The 20,699-nt window shown below is 37.6% G+C and overlaps 1 protein-coding gene across 4 annotated transcripts in view; it reads left to right on the top strand.

Annotated features, from left to right (window-relative positions):
- The window catches only part of YIPF7 (Yip1 domain family member 7), a 40,094-nt gene extending 25,484 nt beyond the window's left edge, over window positions 1-14,610 (top strand). For 3 of the 4 annotated variants that reach the window (XM_040238135.1, XM_040238134.1, XM_040238133.1), the window contains 3 exons: window positions 2,666-2,811; window positions 9,879-10,060; window positions 13,156-14,610. In XM_040238135.1, the coding sequence (XP_040094069.1) occupies window positions 2,666-2,811; window positions 9,879-10,060; window positions 13,156-13,318 (491 nt within the window). In that variant the 3' untranslated portion in view covers window positions 13,319-14,610. Of the gene's footprint in view, window positions 1-2,665; window positions 2,812-9,878; window positions 10,061-13,155 lie in introns of those variants that run through there. The other variant, XM_040238136.1, reaches the window with a different exon arrangement.
- The last annotated feature ends 6,089 nt before the right edge of the window (window positions 14,611-20,699 follow it).

The following is a 20,699-nucleotide window of genomic DNA, read 5'->3' as shown; positions in this document are numbered from 1 at the left end:
CCTTGGAATACAAAATGAAGCAGGGCAAAGGCTAACAGAGTTTGCCCAGAGAACACACTGGTCATACCAAATACCTTCTTCTAACAATACAAAAGACGACTCTACACATGGGCATCACCAGATAGTCTATACTGAGATTAATTTGACTATATACTATGCAGCCGAAGATGGAGAAACTCTATACAGTCAGCAAAAACAAGACCAGGAGCTGACTGTGGCTCAGATCATGAACTCTTTATTGCCAAATTCAGATGTAACTTGAAGAAAATAGGGAAAACCGCCATTCAGGTGACATAAATCAAATCCTTTATGATTATACAGTAGAAGTGACAAATATTTTCAAGAGGTTAGATCTGATAGATGAAGCATCTGAAGAACTATGGATGGAGGAGGCAGTGATCAAAACCATCTCCAAGAAGAAAAATGCAAAAAGGTAAAATGGTTGTCTGAGGAGACTTTACAGTTAGCTGAGAAAAAAGAAGCAAAAGGCAAAGGAGAAACGGAAAGATATATCCATATAAATGCAGAGTTCCAAAGAATAGCAAGGAGAGATAAGAAAGCCTTCTTCAGTGATCAATGCAAAGAAATAGAGGAAAACAATACAATGGGAAAGACCAGAGACTCTTGAAGAAAATTAGACATACCAAGGGAACATTTCATGCAGAGGTGGGCACAATGAAGGACAGAAACCGTATGGACCTAAGAGAAGCAGAAGATATTAAAAAGAGGTGGCAAGAATACATAGAAGAACTATGCAAAAAAAGATCTTAAAGACCCAGATAACCACAATGATGTGATCACTCACCTAGAGCCAGACATCCTGGAATGTGAAGTTAAGTGGGCCCTAGAGAGCATCACGGCAAACAAAGCTAGTGGGGCTGATGGAATTCCAGTTGAGCTATTACAAATCCTAAAAGATGATGCTGTGAAAGTGCTGCACTCAATATGCCAGCAAATTTGGAAAACTCAGCAGTGGTCACAGGACTGGAAAAGGTCAGTTTTCATTCCAATCCCAAAGAAGGGCTATGCCAAAGAATGTTCATACTACCACACGATTACACTCATCTCACACTCTAGCAAAGAAATGCTCAAAATTCTCCAAGCCTGGCTTCAATAGTACATGAGCCGAGAACTTCCAGATGTTCAAGCTGGATTTAGAAAAGGCAGAGGAACCAGAGATCAAATTGCCAACACCCAGTGGATCATGGAAATAGCAAGAGAATTTTGGAAAAATATCTACTTTTGCTTCATTGACTATGCTAAAGCCTTTGACTGTGGGAATCAGCAAACTGTGGAAAATTCTTCAAGAGATGGGAATACCAGGCCACCTGACCTGCCTCTTGAGAAATCTGCATGCAGGTCAAGAAGCAACAGTTTGAACCAGACATGGAAAAATGGACTGGTTCCAAGTCGGAAAAGGAGTATGTCAAGGCTGTATATTGTCACCCTGCTTATTTAACTTAATGCAGAGTACATTATACTAAATGCTTGACTGAGTGAAGCACAAGCTGGAATCAAGATTGCCAGGAGAAATATCAATAACCTCATATATGCAGATGACACCACCCTTAGAGCAGAAAGCAAAGAGGAACTAAAGAGCCTCTTGATGAAAGTGAAGGAGGAGAGTGAAAAAGCTGGCTTAAAACTCAACATTCGATAAACAAAGATTATGGCATCTGGTCTGATCACTTTGTGGCAAATAGATGGGGAAACAACGGAAACACTGACAGACTTTATTTTCTTGTGCTCCAAAATCACTGCAGATGGTGACTGCAGCCATGAAATTAAAAGATTCTTGCTCCTTGGAAAAAAAGATATCACCAAAGTAGATAACATATTAAAAAGCAAAGATATTATTTTGCCAACAAAGATCCATCTAGTCGAAGTATGGTTTTTCCATAAGTCATGTGTGGATGTGACAGTTGGGAATGATTGAAGGCGGGAGGAGAAGGGGAAGACAGAAGATTAGATGGTTGGATGGCATCACAGAGTCAATGGACATGAGTTTGAGCAAGCTCCAGAAGTTGGTGTTGGACAGGGAAGCCTGGCATGCTGTAGTCCATGGGGTCCCAAATAGTCGGACACTACTGAGCAATTGAACTGAACTGATTTGAAAATGATGCATGTTTCGTAGAACAAGTTTCAAAAGTGTTAGCAGTTGAAAACGCAGGAAAAAGAAATAACAAAATGTGCGATAAGATGGGACTTTTGGTTTGTTGCTGCTGCTGCTGCTGCTAAGTCACTTCAGTCGTGTCCAACTCTGTGCAACCCCAGAGATGGCAGCCACCAGGCTCCCCCGTCCCTGGGATTCTCCAGGCAAGAACACTGGAGTGGATTGTTAGCTACCATTATATTTTATATCTTTACTGAAAATGTCCATTTCTTCACTTTTGGCTAGATTTTAACCATATATTTGCTGAAGGCAGGAATTTTTTCCTTGACTATATCTCTAAAATATGTCCTCTAGGACACTGTGTGGGAATATACATTCTTTTTGTTTGTTTTAAGGTTGCTCTGTATCATATATATTACATAGAAGTTTAGACTATCATGGTATAACAAACAGATTACAATGCTTTGTAAGTTAATAACTTTAATTAAAGAATATTACTCATGCTTATTTTTCTATATTTATGTTATCTTTTTTCTTTTTTTTTTTTTGCAGAACTTGGAATTAATTTTGATCACATATGGCTAAAAACCTTGACAGTGTTAAACCCAATGAAGCCAGCAGATGGCAGCATTATGAATGAAACAGATCTCACTGGGCCCATACTGTTCTGCATGGCTCTAGGAGCCACCCTACTTTTGGTAACGAACAGCAGCCAGTTCTAGATTTTTTTTCTTTTTTAATTGAAATAACATTGGTTTACAACATAATCTGATTTCATGTTTACAATATCGTATTTCTACTTCTGTGTACATGACAGCCAAGTATCAGATTTTAATGTATGCCCTTCCAAATGTTATTTGTTGAAGTTATCTTTGTAAACACAGAAAGTAGTATATCACTTTATAAACTGAAAATTGTTTGTTTAATTCATGACTACATTTTTTTGGTAAGAGAGACATATCTACTTGAACCATAATGGCAAAAAGAAACTGTCATCACTTCTTACGACAAATAAAAAAAAATGTAAATTTAAATAGAATTGTGAAAATCAAATCACTTGGTTTTCAACAAAGCAGGAAATCATATAAATGATTTTCTTATTGTTAAGCCTTTTTCTGTTGTTTAGAAAAGACTATCAATCTGAAAAAGTTGAAGGAACATGTGGAATTTGGAAATAATAGGGCCGAAATTTTATTTCTTGCTTTCTGTGTGATTTCTGTCATAATACTATTTACTCAATATTTTCTTTTCTGGATTGTGTCTCCAGACTATTGCAGATATTCTGTGAGGTCTGAGATGAGTCTCCTTGTTCCTGATTAGGCTACTATGAATAAACAGACTTGCATTTATAAGCAGTGATTTGTTATTTCAACCTGTATATTTCCCATGTCATTTTAGTTTTCTGTTTTTATGAAGGCATTTCCCCTCTCGACTTCACCATTTGTCTTGTGTTTGGGTCTCTTTCATTCTTTAAATTTGGGAGCAATGACATTCAATTCTTCAGTTCAGTCGCTCAGTCGTGTCCGACTCTTTGCGACACCATGAATCGCAGCATGCCAGGCCTCCCTGTCCATCACCAATTCCCAGAGTCCACCCAAACCCATGTCCACCCAGTCGGTGATGCCATCCAGGGGTCTCATCCTCTGTCGTCCCCTTCTCCTCCTGCCCCCAATCCCTCCCAGGATCAGAGTCTTTTCCAGTGAGTCAACTCTTTGCATGAGGTGGCGAAAGTATTGGAGTTTCAGCTTTAGCATCAGTCCTTCCAATGAACACCCAGGACTGATCTCCTTTAGGATGGACTGGTTGGATCTCCTTGCAGTCCAAGGGACTCTCAGGAGTCTTCTCCACCACCACAGTTCAAAAGCATCAATTCTTCAGTGCTCAGCTTTCTTCACAGTCCAACTCTCACATCCATACATGACCACTGGAAAAGCCATAGCCTTGACTAGAAGGACCTTTGTTGGCAAAGTAATGTCTCTGCTTTTAAATATGCTATCTAGCTGGTCATAACTTTCCTTCCAAGGAGTAAGCGTCTTTTAATTTCATGGCTGCAATCACCATCTGCAGTGATTTTGGAGCCCCCCAAAATAAAGTTTGACACTGTTTCCACTGTTTCCCCATCTATTTCCCACAAAGTGATGGGACCAGATGCCATGATCTTCATTTTCTGAATGTTGAGCTTTAAGCCAACTTTTTTGCTTTCCACTTTTACTTTCATCAAGAGGCTTTTTAGTTCCTCCTCACTTTCTGCCATAAGGGTGGTGTCATCTGCATGTCTGAGGTTATTGATATTTCTCCCAGCAATCTTGATTTCAGTTTGTGCTTCTTCCAACCCAGCGTTTCTCATGATGTATTCTGCATATAAGTTAAATAAGCAGGGTGACAATATACAGCCTTGACGTACTCCTTTTCCTATTTGGAATCAGTCTATTGTTCCATGTCCAGTTCTAACTGTTGCTTCCTGACCTGCATACAGGTTTCTCAAGAGGCAGGTCAGGTGGTCTGGTATTCCCATCTCTTTCAGAATTTTCCACAGTTTATTGTGATCCACATAGTCAAAGGCTTTGGCATAGTCAGTAAGGCAGAAATAGATGTATTTCTGGAACTCTCTTGCTTTTTTGATGATCCAGCGGATGTTGGCAATTTGATCTCTGGTTCCTCTGCCTTTTCAAAAACCATCTTGAACATCAAGAATTTCACAGTTCACGTATTGCTTAAGCCTGGCTTGAAGAATTTTGAGCATTACTTTACTAGCATGTGAGATGAGTGCAATTGTGCAGTAGTTTGAGCATTCTTTGGCATTCCCTTTCTCAGGGATTGGAATGAAAACTGACCTTTTCCAGTCTTGTGGCCACTGCTGAGTTTTCCAAATTTGCTGGCATATTGAGTGCAGCACTTTCACAGCATCATCTTTTGGGATTTGTAATAGCTCAACTGGAATTCCATCACCTCCACAAGCTTTGTTTGTAGTGATGCTTTCTAAGGCCCACTTGACTTCACAGTCCAGGATGTCTGGCTCTAGGTGAGTGATCATACCATCATGATTATCTGGGTCATGAAGATCTTTTTATATAGTTCTTCTGTGTATTCTTGCCACTTCTTCTTAATATCTTCTGCTTCTGTTAGGTCCATACCATTTCTGTCCTTTATCGAGCTCATCTTTGCATGAAATGTTCCCTTGGTATCTCTAATTTTCTTGAAGAGATCTCTAGTCTTTCCCATTGTATTGTTTTCCTCTGTTTCTTTGCATTGATCGCTGAGGAAGGCTTTCTTATCTCTGTTGGGACCTGACTTGAGCCATGACAGGCTCGACAGGCCATGCTAGGCCTGAGCCTCAGGTTCCTGTAAGCATGAGTCGTAATTCTGGGAAGCCCCACCAAGGTCCCCGATGACGCCAAGGTCCCCCCGGATGATGCCAAGGTTAAGTCAGTCACCACGATGACCCAAGGTTGGGTCAATCACCACACGCCAACTACACTATTGCTGAGACAAAAGACCGCCTGTATATAAGCAGTTGTGTTGCACTGGATGAGACTTGAGCCCTAGCTCGAGCTAGCAATAACCCCCTTTATGCTTTTGCGTTGCTGTGGACGTCTTATTCTCTCAGTTTTGGGGACTCGGACACTGGGCATAACAATCTCTCCTTGCTATTCTTTGGAACTCTGCATTCAGATGCTTATATCTTTCCTTTTCTCCTTTGCTTTTCACTTCTCTTCTTTTCACAGCTATTTGTAAGGCCTCCTCAGACAGCTATTTTGCTTTTTTGCATTTCTTTTCCATGGGGCATTAGGAGTCACCAAAAAAGAACATTTTTTCCTCCTAAGTAAAGTTTAGAAGACATTCTAGCTCATACTTTAGAAAAATATTTTCTCCCCCTCAAAAAAGGAGAGAAAAAGAAGAAATAGGAAAGGTCTATGATTTTACATTAAGAAGGTAATGACAGCACATTAAAAGCAGAGGATGAAAAAGATGGTCAAGCCAGTCTGACAAGTACAGTTTCATTAAGGCACAAAATGGTAAACTTGGCAAGAGAGATGATATAGAAAATTTAAGATGCTAGGAAAAGTCCTTAAATTAATTATTCAGTTCACATCTGTTTTTTACAGCTATCCACTCCCCTAATGCAGCTATACTTCTCAAAAGGTAGCTATGAAATGTATTTGCAACTAAATTAATTTTCACTTTGCATTATTAAGTACATAATACTAATCCAAATTCTGATAGAAATCTAGTCTGTGCATTGTAACTTGGTCAATAAATATGTCATGTTTATCCAATACAATAGTACTTAGTTATGGCATCTTATTTCTTCCTTTGAACTACAGCAAATGCAAATACACTGCAAGTATAATGCTATATCAACTAGAGTTTTAATTTAGTTTCAAACGTTCCTTCTGTCTTTGCCACAGTAATTTGATAATATTAGATTAAGTTGCAAGTAAGACCATGTCAATTAATCAGAGTCAGAAACAATTAATTTAACATATTAACTCTTGTTTCTTTTTCAGGTAATTTGTAATATAACAGCTGTTTGTTTTTTTCGTAGAAAATATTACTATTACCATCTCCTAAAGGAAAAAAAATAATCCCATTAAGATCTTTTTTGGGTACATAATGTTAGTTGGAATTATTTAAATATCCTCAGTTTTAAGTGTAAAACAATACAAACAAAGAACTCAACTGAGAGTGAAAAATTTGGATCTGCCCCTAACTTTGCCTCTAGATAAGATCCTGAACCTTTCATTTCTTATTTCTAGGCCTTCATTTTTTTCACTTTGAAGACAAAAAAAAAAAAAAAAGCCTATGCAAGTGATTCTTAAGGTTCATTTCAAATCTGAAATTTTGGGAAATGTGTAAAAATTCATATTTTCTCAAAGATTTTAGGCAGCTATTTTCACTTCAACTTTACCATCACATGTAGTTACTCCAGAATTGATTCTGATACATGTAAAACAATAAGGACCGAAAAACTCAGCTGGATATTAATAAAGCCAGATTTAACTCAGAGTCCATTTGAGGCTATTAACCCTGTCCTGGATATCTGAAATGAAAATGTAAAAGATGATTTTATGAGCTGGAAGTGCACTATAATAAAGAAAACAAGACTCAATCCAGAAACAATATTCAAATCTGCTCATTATCTCCAGAGGTGTAATATTCATAGTCACATACTCATCATTTTTATGATTTATGTTGATATAAAGCACAATATCTTTTAGTGGACTTTCTTCATGTTTCAGGAAGCAAACCAGAAAGAACAGCTTCAAACACTCAACACAGATTTAATTTTACTTATTCTTCCTCTTAAAATTATTTTCAACCCTGAAACCATAAACACAAGTGTTTTAAAACTATGGCTCCATTTAATTTTTCTAGTAGAGCTGTAAGTGTGATCTGGAAAAGAGATATGCATGGCCAATATAAAAGCATAAGCAGGAATAAGAAGTATTTCAAATAAAGATGTAGTAATGGTACAAGGATGATCTCAAACATTTGAAATGTAAAAAGAAACTGAACATTTATTTTCCACTTCAATTACAAACCCTTATTAGAATTTGAAACAAATTAAAAAATGAGAATGGCCCCTGCCAAGTGGAATTAAGCCTCAAACTGGATAATCTAACAAGAGAAAGAGATAGAGAAGTCAGTAACTGATATGAAAAAGGACAATTTTACTACCAAATTAATTTAATCCACCCTCTGTTTACCCCATTCATAAAACTGGTTAGGATCACGGGCCAGCTATGTGTCCTTCGAGTGTAGGGAAGTTGTGTGTCACCATTACAACTATTTGTACCTCTGAATTATCCCATCCAGTTAAATGTCAAGTAAAATGTTACTCTAATACATGAAAGTTATTTGAAATTGTCACTATTTTCCAAGTGGAACAAACTCGTCCATTAGTGCAGTACACAACTGATGTGTTTCTTTTAGCATACCCATTAGCATTATTAACATTACTTCACAAAATAGCCAGAAGGACTTATTATGGCTAATGCGGGAGAGAATTCTGCGGCATAGCCCAGGGACATTTTGTGAAAGAATTTAGTAGTGATCAACTTCCCTAACTGCAGAGGAAGAAAAATTCAAAATAGCTTGACAGTTTTGAACAATAAAATGGTCATGATATTCTCCGTTAATTGACTACAAAATAAATATCTCTTTATTCTGTAAAGATATAGGGACTTATTCTAAGATATAAGGACTTCATGAATAACAGCTATGGAAAAGAAAAAAAGACAGCTAAAAAGCTCTCTCTCTGTGAATCAGTTTTGTTGGTTTTGTATAATTTCCCTGAAAATCAGAGTCAGATTCTTCAATCTAGAATCTAGAATTTCTAACCAGCTTAATGTATATATAAAAATGACATGCATTTTTTACTAGAGATTTGGCATCCTCAGATAGCAAACATTAAAATATCTTCTGTTGAATCAACAATAGTTTGTGACTGTCCCTGGATGAGTTTAATGGAGCTGCTTCAGCAACAAGTCTCCAGTATCGTGTGGGCGACGGCTATCTGATGAATCCTCAGATCAGTGGTCTGTCCTGAATACTTCAGTCTGACTTCCTTTAACAATGCCTTTATGATCCACTATTGCTTGCTTTATGTAAATCAGTTTTTCATAAAGTCTGTTTAGTTAAGCTGGTAACAGGCATTATGAAAACATAGGATTCTCTGGTCACATAAGTTTGGGATATGCTGGCTTGCATGTGAGTGCATTCTCAGTTGTGTCCACCTCTTTGGGACACCACAGACTAAGGCAGTCAGGCTCCTCTGTCCATGGGATTTTTCCCAGCAAGAATACTGGAGTGGGTTGCCATTTCCTCTTTCAGGGAATCTCTCTGACCCAGAGATCAAACTCATGTGTCCTACATCTCCTGCGTTGGAAGATGTATTTATGGCTCAGCTGATAAAGAATCCGCCTACAATGCAGGAGACCTGGGTTCTATTCTTGGGTTGGAAAGATTCCCTGGAGAAGGGAATGGCTAGCCACTCCAGTATTCTGGCCTGGAGAATTCCATGGAAAGTATATCCATGGGGTCACAAAAAGTCAGAGATGACTGAGCGACTTTCACTTTCATTTTCTTTACTACTGCGCCACCTGGGTCCCCCTGTTTTGTCACTTGTTGGAGCTTCTGCAGGTATTAAGGGCCTAAATTGTAGAGTCAGACTGCCTGGGTTCAAGCCAAGCCTCACTGCTTAGCATTAGTTTATTTTAAGCAAGTCCCATAATCTCTTTGCACCTCAGTTTCTTCCTGTGTATAATGGGTACAACAATGATACCTACTCATTATATTGTGTGGATTAAATAAATTAATTTATGTGCAATCTTGAGAACAGGACCTAAGATAGTAAATGCAATGATGTTTGCTAATATTACTATTATGTCTTATAAATCTCCAAGACTAAATCAGAATTTTTTTATTCATTTATTCATTCATTTAATTTTTCAACAAATATGGGAAGAAAATATATCCTCACCTATGCCTAGTACCCCAACAGGCAATCTATAATAAAAATATCAGTCTGGGAATATAAGAATGCTTGTGCCATCCCATGTATAGAGGAGGGGATTGTTTTCATGACCTGAATCTGTATTACAATCAGTGTTTTCTTTAGAGCTCCCAATCTCCTGATGCTTATACTCCAAAGACATGAACAACATTGAGCTGAATGACTCGAAAGTATTCTCTGCTTTGTTGACAATCTGATTTCTTCTTGATGTTCATTGTGATCCAAACTGTTTTCTTCCCATTGTTTCAGGCAGGAAAAGTCCAGTTTGGTTATGTGTATGGCATGAGTGCCATTGGCTGCCTAGGTATTCATGCCTTACTGAACTTGATGAGCTCTTCAGGAGTGTCCTATGGCTGCGTGGCGAGTGTGCTGGGTTACTGCCTGCTCCCCATGGTCATCCTCTCCAGCTGCGCCATCTTCTTTTCACTGCAGTAAGTGTCTGTGTTACTAATTGACCCCACATGCACAAACATCGCTGAAGCTTGCCTCATCAGTGCAACAGTTAACCTCTTTCTGATCATTTTAGTAGGAAGATTGGGGAAACTGGCTATTAAAAGCTACTTACAGTTTCGGGAAAGTAGGTCGGTTTTGGCTCAGGTGCTGTTCCTATTTCAATGATTTAAAAAATAAATTAAACCAAGTTATCTTTAAAGTTGGTACTTCGTTTGTAGTCACATTCTTCAATATGAACTATTGCCATGGGTAATATAACCAACTACAGAAAATTCACTTGTTTGAATTAGGAAGAGTAAGTGCCTGGTGAACCCTGACAAATTGCTTCAGCTCCCAGGCATTCTGCCTTCTAGGAGGGAAGCAACTGTTCTTTCTCAGCTGGGCTCCTTATAGTGCAGAATTCCCAGGAACCCTGGTGAGGATATTGATGCTAGAGAACTTCATAATATATACACTCAGTCAATATTTTTTTTTCTTTTTTACTTCCTGGGCAGTTAGTATTTATAATTCAAAAATACACATAAGGATTCAGTGAATACACTTCTGTTGGGCACTTTCCTAGGGCACATACGGAGCACTACCACTTTGGGCTGGGGAGAGCAAGTAATTCCATAGTTCTTTGTCATCTCCCATGCTCCAAACACAATTAGAAATAAACATTTGCCACCAGCGCTCATTTTTCCATATAGACACAATTCACATTTTTTTCTTGGATGATCCAAGTTTTAGGTTATTAACACTATATTGGATACGTTATTATATACAGACATTGTCAATGCCAGATAAACATTTTAGAAAGGCTAATATTTTTGTTTAGATATAATCTCAGATACTTTCTTTATAACATTATTGAGAATTGCATAGATAGAAGTACTTTTCTGTTTTAATATGGTTTCATTTTGAAAACAACAGTCTTTTTTAAAAAAAAAATTATTGTAAGATACAACATTGACTTACAGTGTTGTGTTAGTTTCAGTTGTACAGCAAAGTGAATCTGTTGTACATATATCCACTATTTTTTGCATTCTTTTCCCATATGGGCTAGTATAGGGTATTAAATATATCTCAATAAATATACCTCTAGCTCACATTGTGGGCTTCCCTTCCCAGGGAAGGGGGAAAGATTTCCCTCTACAGAGCAGAGTTCCCTGTACTGTACAGTAGGTTCTTATTAGTTATCTACTTCATATGTAATAGTGTGTATATGTCATTCACAATCTTCTAATTTATATCTCCCACTCTTTACCCCCTGGTAACCCTAAGTTTATTGGAAGTAACGGTCTTCAGAATAACATAGAGCAAACCCTTACTTTACCAGTGAGTACTCAACACTTAAAAAAGAGGAATACAATGGCAAATGGGAACCTTGAATGTGTAAGTACAATGTGAAAAGTGAATGAATGTCACTCAGTCGTGTCCAATTCTTTGTGATTCCATGGACTGTAGCCTGCCACGCTCCTCTGTCCATGGGATTCTCCAGACCAGAATACTGGAATGGTTAACCATTCCCTTCTCCAAGGTGTCTTCCCAACCCAGGGATAGAACCCAGGTCTCCTGCATTGCGGGCAGATTCTTTAGCGTCTGAGCCACCAGCAAAGCCCACAGTGTGAGTTAGGTGGATATTTACTGGGCCTTGTCCCTGACTTTTGCATATCATTTTCTTTAACTAGCTCTTCTGTTTACTATGCTGTTTGGTATGGATGTTTGACATGTCACTACAGAGTTCAGTTTTACAATTTCTATTTTGTCAGATGCTTTTGCCAAAGAATACTGTAATGATCTGCCATTTGAAATTTTTTTTTATGTTTTAGACATTATTTCTAGCAAAGTTGAGTTTTGGGGCATCTTAAATCACTCCAGATTATTAGAAGAACAAAATAAAAACTGCAACTTGAATTTTGAGAATCATCAGTAGTCTGATATTTTTCATTAGATTTTCATTCTGAAATGTATAGGATGATTTAAGAATCCATTAAGTTTTATTAATAAGGAACAACTAACTGATCCCTAAAGACCATGAAACTGAAATTACCATTTTGGGCATATCACTATAACATTCAAATGAATCATATATAATCTCACATTTTTGTTCACAAAAACTGGTAAATTGAATCCTCTAAATTTTATTGCTAACAGCATTAATTAAGCCAATAGACATAATATTTATTAGAGCGCTTTAAAATATGTTTGGTTTATTTATAATCTAAGCCATTGCAAACTACACAGTGTACCTTTTCACTTGTTTTGCTTTGGTTCAACTATTAAGAGTAGGTATTTCTGTCACTCTCACAAATAATAAGCACAATTCTCAATTTCAGATTGAACCAGATCAAGTGAGGCAGTGTAGTTTGATGGCAAACAGAACAATATGCTGGGAGTTAGCAGCTCTTGACTTAATGCCCATCTTACTTGCAATTTTTGCCAAGTCACTTCATTCTCCTTTCTTCCTAAAGAACCAATTGCCTCCACAGTTACTTTTTGAAGATACCAATTTGAACAAATCCATTTCAATATTATAAAAATCTACACCCACACCAACCAAAGGGATCTTCAGCAATGAGTTGGGATGCCACACACATCTGTGCCTTCCTGCTCTATCTGTTCCCTCCCTGAGCTGTGTCAGGCTTTGCTGTCTCAGACAAAAAACCCAGGACATGGCCCTGGAGCACTGGGGGGTGGGAACCCCACTGGAATTCAAGTCCAGTCATTTTTCTGCTCATACAGTGGGTAAATTTAGGAACAAAGCAGGGAATAGAAATTTGTAGTTATAAAAGAAGTCTCTAAACATAGTTCATATAAAAGAATTTTAGTAATTGCAATTTTGACTTATGAAAGTGACTGCAGGTCAATCCTATTTCCAGTAATCTGAGTTTTTACCTACCTATGAAATATTTAGCTTCTAATAGTGAACTTGACTCAAAATTCTAACTGGCTGAGGCCTTTAGTTCCTATGACCCTTCACCCTCATTTTACAAATGGAGGAAATATACCAAGGACGTTTTAGAGGCAGTGTGATTCAATAACTTCTTTCTCTCCTGGTATAAGATAACCATCTCTTTGGTCTCTGCTGTAGGGGCACCTTTGGAACTGTGTTGGCACTGGTCATCATTGGCTGGTGTAGTCTCTCAGCCTCCAAAATCTTCATGTCAGCTCTGGCCATGGAAGGACAGCAGCTTCTCATTGCCTATCCTTGTGCCTTACTTTACGGACTCTTTGCCCTCTTAACAGTTTTCTGAAGAGTGTTCAAGATGGCATTACAGATTCTATTTGTTTGCTGACGTTCAGGTTATCTTGGAAATGGTTTAGCATTCACATTTGGTCATATGATTTCTGTTTTTGTCACTGTTAAGGGAATAATAAGCAGAGAGACAAAACAGCACTTAAGGATGGGACTCTAATAGGCTGTTTGGTTTGAATGATGATTTGCTTTTTGGTTGATGCATTAAAGCAATTTAAAATACTTTAAAATAAAAGGATATATAGTTGTTGTACTGATGGACTCTATTTTTCTTAATGGATGCATTTCTGAGAAATTGTAAGTAAGTAAAATCATATGCTGACTGGGTAGAGGAAATCCACACTGAGCCTTTTGAGAAAACTTCATGACATTTCAAGCTGTGTACAAGTGGTTAAAGTCACACTGTGCAGGACCTTTGGAGAATTGCAGGGGAGGATTATTTAGAGTTTTATTCACCTGAGAAATGAATCTCCTGTCTCTCTGTTCATTTACTTCCCCAACTGTTGTTTGGTTCCATTTGAACAAGGCATTCATTCACCAGTTTGAAACCCTCATTTCCTTCTTAGTTTAGACACCATGGTTCATTACTATAATTTCTTCCTTGAACACGTATGTCCTCAGTAAGCTTGCCATTTGCTCCCTGAATAGATGACTGTGAATTGAAGAAATCCTACTTGTTTCTCCTTTATTATAGTATTACATCTTAAGTGGCTGCTCTGTACTACCTTTCAAATCCTACTGTATTACCCTACTAAATTCACTTTTTCACTTTCTGCGATAATTGTTTCAAACAATTTCTCCACTAGGGCTTTCCCAGTGCCTCAGTGGTAAAGAATCTGCCTGCAGAGCAGGAGATGTAGGTTCAATCCTTGGGTTGGGAAGATCCCCTGGAGAAGCAAGTAGCAACCCACTTCAATAGTCTTGCTTTGGAAATCCCATGAGAAGAGCCTGTCAGGCTATAGCCCATGGGATTGAAGGAGTCAGACACAAGTTAGCGACTAAACAGTAACAACAACAATTTCTTCACTATTCATATCTCTAATACTCTTTTCTGTTAGTTGATGACTTTTCTTATTTTATTGAAAAAAAGAAACATCTAGAAGAAAATTACATCTTCCCATCATCAGATCTATCAACGTACATGCATCTTTATAGATATATGTATATATCTATGCATTTGTGTGTATCCATATGTGTATATTTACATAAGAACAACATTCCCCCTTTAAAAGCCAGAGAACTGGGCCATCATTGGAGAGTGATGTTGAATTAAAGAATTTTTATTTTAAGATAAGAGACATTGAAAGGTGCTTTTGTGCTAATATAAATGATAGGGCAAGAGGAAAACATTGATTGTGCAGGTGGAGGGGCTGGGTGTGGAGGGGAAAGGAGACAATGACAAGGGGGAACGTGTGATGCGTGAATGTGTGAAAGACCTGTGCATATGGCAGGGCACATACATAATTACCAAACATCTGCTCCTGTGATTGTCCTGTGAATTACCCCTCTCCCCTTTGAAGCTCCAGACCCCTAGCCCATTCCTTGGTTCAGCATGGCATGTAAGCCTCAGTTGCTCAACTTGCTTTTGAGTCTTGTATCTTTGGGGCTTCTATATGAATGAAATTAAATTTGTTTTCTTCTGTTAATCTATCTTATGTTAACTTAATTATTTGGCCAGCTAAAGAACCTAGAAGGGAAGAAAGAAAAAATTTTCCTCCTCTACAGTGGGTGTTTATCATTGCAGTAAAGGAGAAAAAAATGGCTACAGCCTGAATAGAAATTGCATTGGGAGTGGGGAAAAATAGACAATAAAAAAGTAAGCAATGAATAAACAAGATAATTTCAGAATTATGAGAAGGATACTAAGGAGGAACATGTAGAGGAGAAGGCAGTGCTATGGTATTAAACTTCTGTACTTTATAACTAATAAATGAATCCGTTAATGAATCATGGTGTTTCCTTAAGTTCTTGTTTTTTCTACTTGGACTAAATTGGTCTTACTCACTGTTTATTTAAGGGAGATGAAGCAAAAATGCTGTTTATGATAATAATTTTTCTATGGTATTATCCTACCAATTTCTTAGAGGTATATTCATATTACAGATTACTTTTTACCTTTTAGAAAGTATTTTAATTTTTAAAAATTATAGGTAAAAATTGCTCTAAATTTAGGATTTAGGTTCACATGGTTTTTCTGTGCATAAAAACAGTTATACCCAAAAAAGGTTTGACTCTTTTACTATGAAAAACGATAACGTCTGTATAAAAAAACACCATAAACAAAATACTAACAATTTTGTAACAGCAAGGAATAAGAATAAATTCATTTAAAAGTTCCTAACAGAAGAATTTTATTTTATTTATTTATTTTTTTAAAACTGGTGATAATTGAATTTTAATATCAGACTGAATATCATAATAATCATAGCAAAACTGATATACTGCTATCATACTTTCTAGTGATTTATTTTACTTTTTCCAAAGTTTTAAGCACTTAATACACAATTGGTATTTAATAAATCTTAAGGGAGTCAACAATAAATTTATGTAAGCTGCCTTTTTGGGCAGCTTATAGTTCGATCTTGTCTTTTTTATTTTTATTTATTTTTTTTTTAATTGGTGTCTGAGTGGTTCTTTTTTTTTTTAATTTATTTATTTATTTTTAATTTTTACTTTACAATTCTGTATTGGTTTTGGCATAGATTGACATGAATCCACCACAGGTGTACATGCGTTCCCAAACATAAGCCCCCCTCCCACCCCCCTCCCCACAACATCTCTCTGGGTCATCCCCGCGAGTCAGCCCCAAGCGTGTCATATCCTGCATCAGACATAGACTGGCATTTCGATTCTTACATGATATTATACATGTTTCAATGCCATTCTCCCAAATCATCACACCCTCTCCCTCTCCCTCTGAGTCCAAAAGTCTGCTATACACATCTGTGTCTTTTTTGCTGTCCTGCACACAGGGTCATCATTGCCATCTTCCTAAATTCCATATATATGTGTTAGTATACTGTATTGGTGTTTTTCTTTCTGGCTCACTTCACTCTGTATAATCGGCTCCAGTTTCATCCATCTCAGCAGAACTGATTCAAATGTATTCTTTTTAATGGCTGAGTAATACTCCATTGTGTATATGTACCACAGCTTTCTTATCCATTCATCTACTGATGGACATCTAGGTTGTTTCCATGTCCTGGCTATTATAAACAGTGCTGCAATGAACATTGGGGTACATGTGTCTCTTTCAATTCTGGTTTCCTCTGTGTGTGTGCCCAGCAGTGGGATTGCTGGGTCATAAGGCATTTCTATTTGCAATTTTTTAAGGAATCTCCACACTGTTCTCCATAGTGGCTGTACTAGTTTGCATTCCCACCAACAGTGTAGGAGGGTTCCCTTCTCTCCACATCCTCTCCAGCATTTATTGCTTGCAGATTTTTGGATCACAGACATTCTGACTGGTGTGAAGTGGTACCTCATTGTGGTTTTGATTTGCATTTCTCTAATAATGAGTGATGTTGAGCATCTTTTCATGTGTTTGTTGGCCATCCGTATGTCTTCTTTGGAGAAATGTCTATTTAGTTCTTTGGCCCATTTTTTGATTGGGTCGTTTATTTTTCTGGAATTGAGCTGCAGGAGTTGCTTGTATATTTTTGAGATTAGTTGTTTGTCAGTTGCTTCATTTGCTATTATTTTCTCCCATTCGGAAGGCTGTCTTTTCACTTTGCTTATGTTTTCCTTTGTTGTGCAGAAGCTTTTAATTTTAATTAGAAGAATTTTAAAATACCTGAAATTAATGTAAAAATAAATATAAGTGGTGTCTATAAAAATAATTATAAAATATTAAAGGCACTTTTTAAAAAGATCAGATATGTTGAGAGATATCCTATATCCCAGGATGAGAAAATTGGACTTTGTAAAATAATGTCCTCTAAATAAATGTATAGGTTTAATATAATTCCAATTTAAAAAATTCAAGGAGTATTTTTCTTGGAGACTAGCAATGACTTTAATGTTAATCTGAAAAACAAACGTATAACTGTGAAAAATTGAAACAATCAAAAAATACGTTACAATAGGCAATAAGTTAAATCAGGTTTTGTTCATCTCGATGGTTGAATGCTAGGCAACTCCATGAAAATATTTTGGAAAAATGATACATGAGAAAATGCATGTGTAAAATTTTCATAATTTTGTTATTTACTGAAGACTTACTGTGGGTTGACATAGAAACTTTACATTATTAACTCCCTTAATGCTCACTATAACTCCATGAAGTTTTCTTATTATCACCTCTGTTTTACAGATGAGGCTACTAGTTACAGACAGGCCAAATAACTTGCCCAAGATTACTCAGTCGATAACCAGGATTTGAATCAGAACTGAATTTCGGTGTCCATAACCACAACACAACCCTCCTGTTACTGAGCAAAAACAGCTTTGCATTTTCCCATGAGCGTCAACATGTCTACTACTTCTACTCAGATCATCCTTTTCCCTTGACCTTAGCCACTACTAGAAAGAGCCTAAGACCTTACCTGCGAGGGAATAATAATAAAATAATAAGATAGAAGAAGAATCCAGAGTGCCTAACAGGAATAAAGTGACACCTTCATGACTCCTGGGTTCATTTCTGAACTCTAGTTGAAAAAAGCTATGCAGAGTCAGACCTATTTGGCATTTGAATAAAAAAATTTCATGAAGTATAGGGCTTTCCTCTCATTCCGAGTAGGGTTGGCATTATATGGATTTGTATGGATTGGAGATATTTTCCTTTGTTAATAGTGCTGTTTATGGTCAGTAGGATGCGTTACAGAACAAATGATAAAGTGAAAGGCACTTAGGGTACACAACTAGAAATACATGTTTTTGGTTGAATAAGTAAGTGTTAGTTGCTCAGTCATGTCCAACTCTGCGATCCCATGGACTGTAGCCCCTCCAGGCTCCTCTGTCTATGGAATTCTCCAGGTAAAATACTGGAGTGGGTTGCCATTCCCTTCTCCAGGGGATCTTCCCCACCCAGAGATCAAACCTGGGTCTCCTATATTGCAGGCAGATTCTTTACCATCTGAGCTGCAGGGAAGAACCCACTTTATTTTGGAGTAATAAACCCTAAAAAACTTTTTCCCTTTTGCTCAAATGCTTTCAATTTGTTTTATCTGAGAATGTAACATTTTCCACTTTTCTGTTTTTACTCTTGAATGAAAGTTGCAGGTTATGTGTAAAAGTTAAATGGCACATTTGGAGTCAAGAGATGGCCTTCATTTCTACAGGAATGAATGGGGACATGTGCTGAAAATAAAAGTCCTGAATTACTGAGACTCAAGTGCCCCAGTTCACAGTGGTTTAACTAGGGCAGTGGCCTTTGCAACATTTGATGACAGATGCCTTTCTACTTTGCTCTGGTTCCCAGTGAAGAATGTTAAATGTAAAATCACACTGACAATCTCCTGCTCCGCTTTTTCTTAGAGCACCATAGGTTCTGTTCTATTTTTCAGCAACACAATGAAGGATCTATCTTTTCAAATCACTTTTCACTTATGAGTAGAAGTCTGGAGCGATTTTAAATGAGTGTTCTGGCAAGAACAAGCAATTCTTGGACATCTGCAGGAAGTTTGAGAGTTCAACTCTGACACCATATACCCAGCGGCAGCATCAGATGCCACAGGTCTTAGCCTAATCCTTTTCCTACTTCAACCCCAAGCCCATATTTTTGGGCTCTACTTCTGGCTATGAATCAGGGGTTCCCCCTCTTAGGGTTAATTTACTAGAGCATTTCACAGAACTCACTTACTAGATTATTGGTTTATTATGAAAGGATATAATATAGGATACAGATAAAAATCCACATGAATGAGATGTGTAGGGCAATGCATGGTGAAGGGAGCCTCCATACTCTCTCAAAGGGTGCCACTCTCTCCAAATCTCCACGTTTACCAAACCAGAAACTCTCGAAATACAATCCTTTTGAGTGTTTTGCTGTTGTAGTTGTTCAGTTACTCAGTCATGTCTGACTCTTTGCGACCCATGTACTCTGGCCCTCCAGGCTCCTCTGTCCATGAGATTTCCCATTCAAGAATACTAGAATACTAGAGTGGGTTGCCATTTCCTTCTCCAAAAGATCTTCCTGACTCAGGGATTGAACCCACGCCTGCATTAGCAGGCAGAGTCTTTACCACTGAGTCTCTAGGGAAGTCCCATTTTGGGTGTTTATAAAGGCTTTATTTATATGAAAAGAAATAGAGGAAAACAATAGAATGGGAAAGACTGGAAATTTTCTCCAAGAAAATTAGAGATACCAAGGAACATTTCATGCAAAGATGGGCTCGATAAACGATAGAAGTGGTATGGACCTAACAAAAGATACTAAGAAGAGGTGGCAAGACTATGCAGAAGGACTATACAAAAAAGATATTCATGACCCAGATAATCACAATGGTATGATCACTAACTTAGAGCCAGACATCCTGGAATGCAAACTCAAATGTGTCTCAGGAAGCATCACTATGAACAAAGCTAGTGGAGGTGATGGAATTCCAGTTGAGCTACTACAAATCCTAAAAGATGATGCTCTGAAAGTGCTGCACTCAATATACCAGCAATTTTGGAAAACTCAACAGTGGCCAGAGGACCAGAAAACGTCACTCTTCATTCCAATTCCAAAGAAAGGCAATGCCAAAGAAAGCTCAAACTACCATACAATTGCACTCATCTCCCATACTAGCAAAGTAATGCTTCAAATTCTCCAAGCCAGGCTTCAACAGTATGTGAATCCTACCTCCAGATGTTCAAGCTGAACTTAGAAAAGGCAAAGGAACCAAAGATCAAATTGCCAACATCTGTTGGACCATCAAAAAAGCAAGAGAGTTCCAGAAAAACATCTACTTCAGCTTTATTGACTATGCCAAAGCCTTTGACTATGTGGATCACTGCAAACTGTGGAGAATTCTGAAAGAGATGGAAATACCAGACCACCTGACCTGCCTCCCGAGAAATCTGTATGCAGGTCAAGAAGCAATAGTTAGAACTGGACATGGAACAACAGACTGGTTCCAAATCTGGAAAGGAGTACGTCAAGGCTGTATATTGTCACCCTGCTTATTTAACTTATATGCAGAGTACATCATGAGAAATGCTGGAGTGGATGAAGCACAAGCTGAAATCAAGATTCTGGGAGAAATATCAATAAGCTCAGATATACAGATGACACCACTCTTACGTGGAAAGTGAAGAACTAAAGAGCCTCTTGATGAAAGTGAAAGAGGAGAGTTAAAAAGTTGGCTTAAAACTCAACATTCAGAAAACTAACATCACGGCATCCAGTCCCATCACTTCATGTGAAATAGATGGGGAAACAATGGAAACAGTGACAG

The sequence above is a fragment of the Oryx dammah genome, unplaced genomic scaffold (genome assembly GCF_014754425.2).
Source record: "Oryx dammah isolate SB20612 unplaced genomic scaffold, SCBI_Odam_1.1 HiC_scaffold_3, whole genome shotgun sequence".
In the NCBI taxonomy this organism is placed as follows: domain Eukaryota; kingdom Metazoa; phylum Chordata; class Mammalia; order Artiodactyla; family Bovidae; genus Oryx; species Oryx dammah.
The sequence above is the reverse complement of the archived record's forward strand: the minus strand, read 5'-3'. Positions and strand labels throughout refer to the sequence as shown.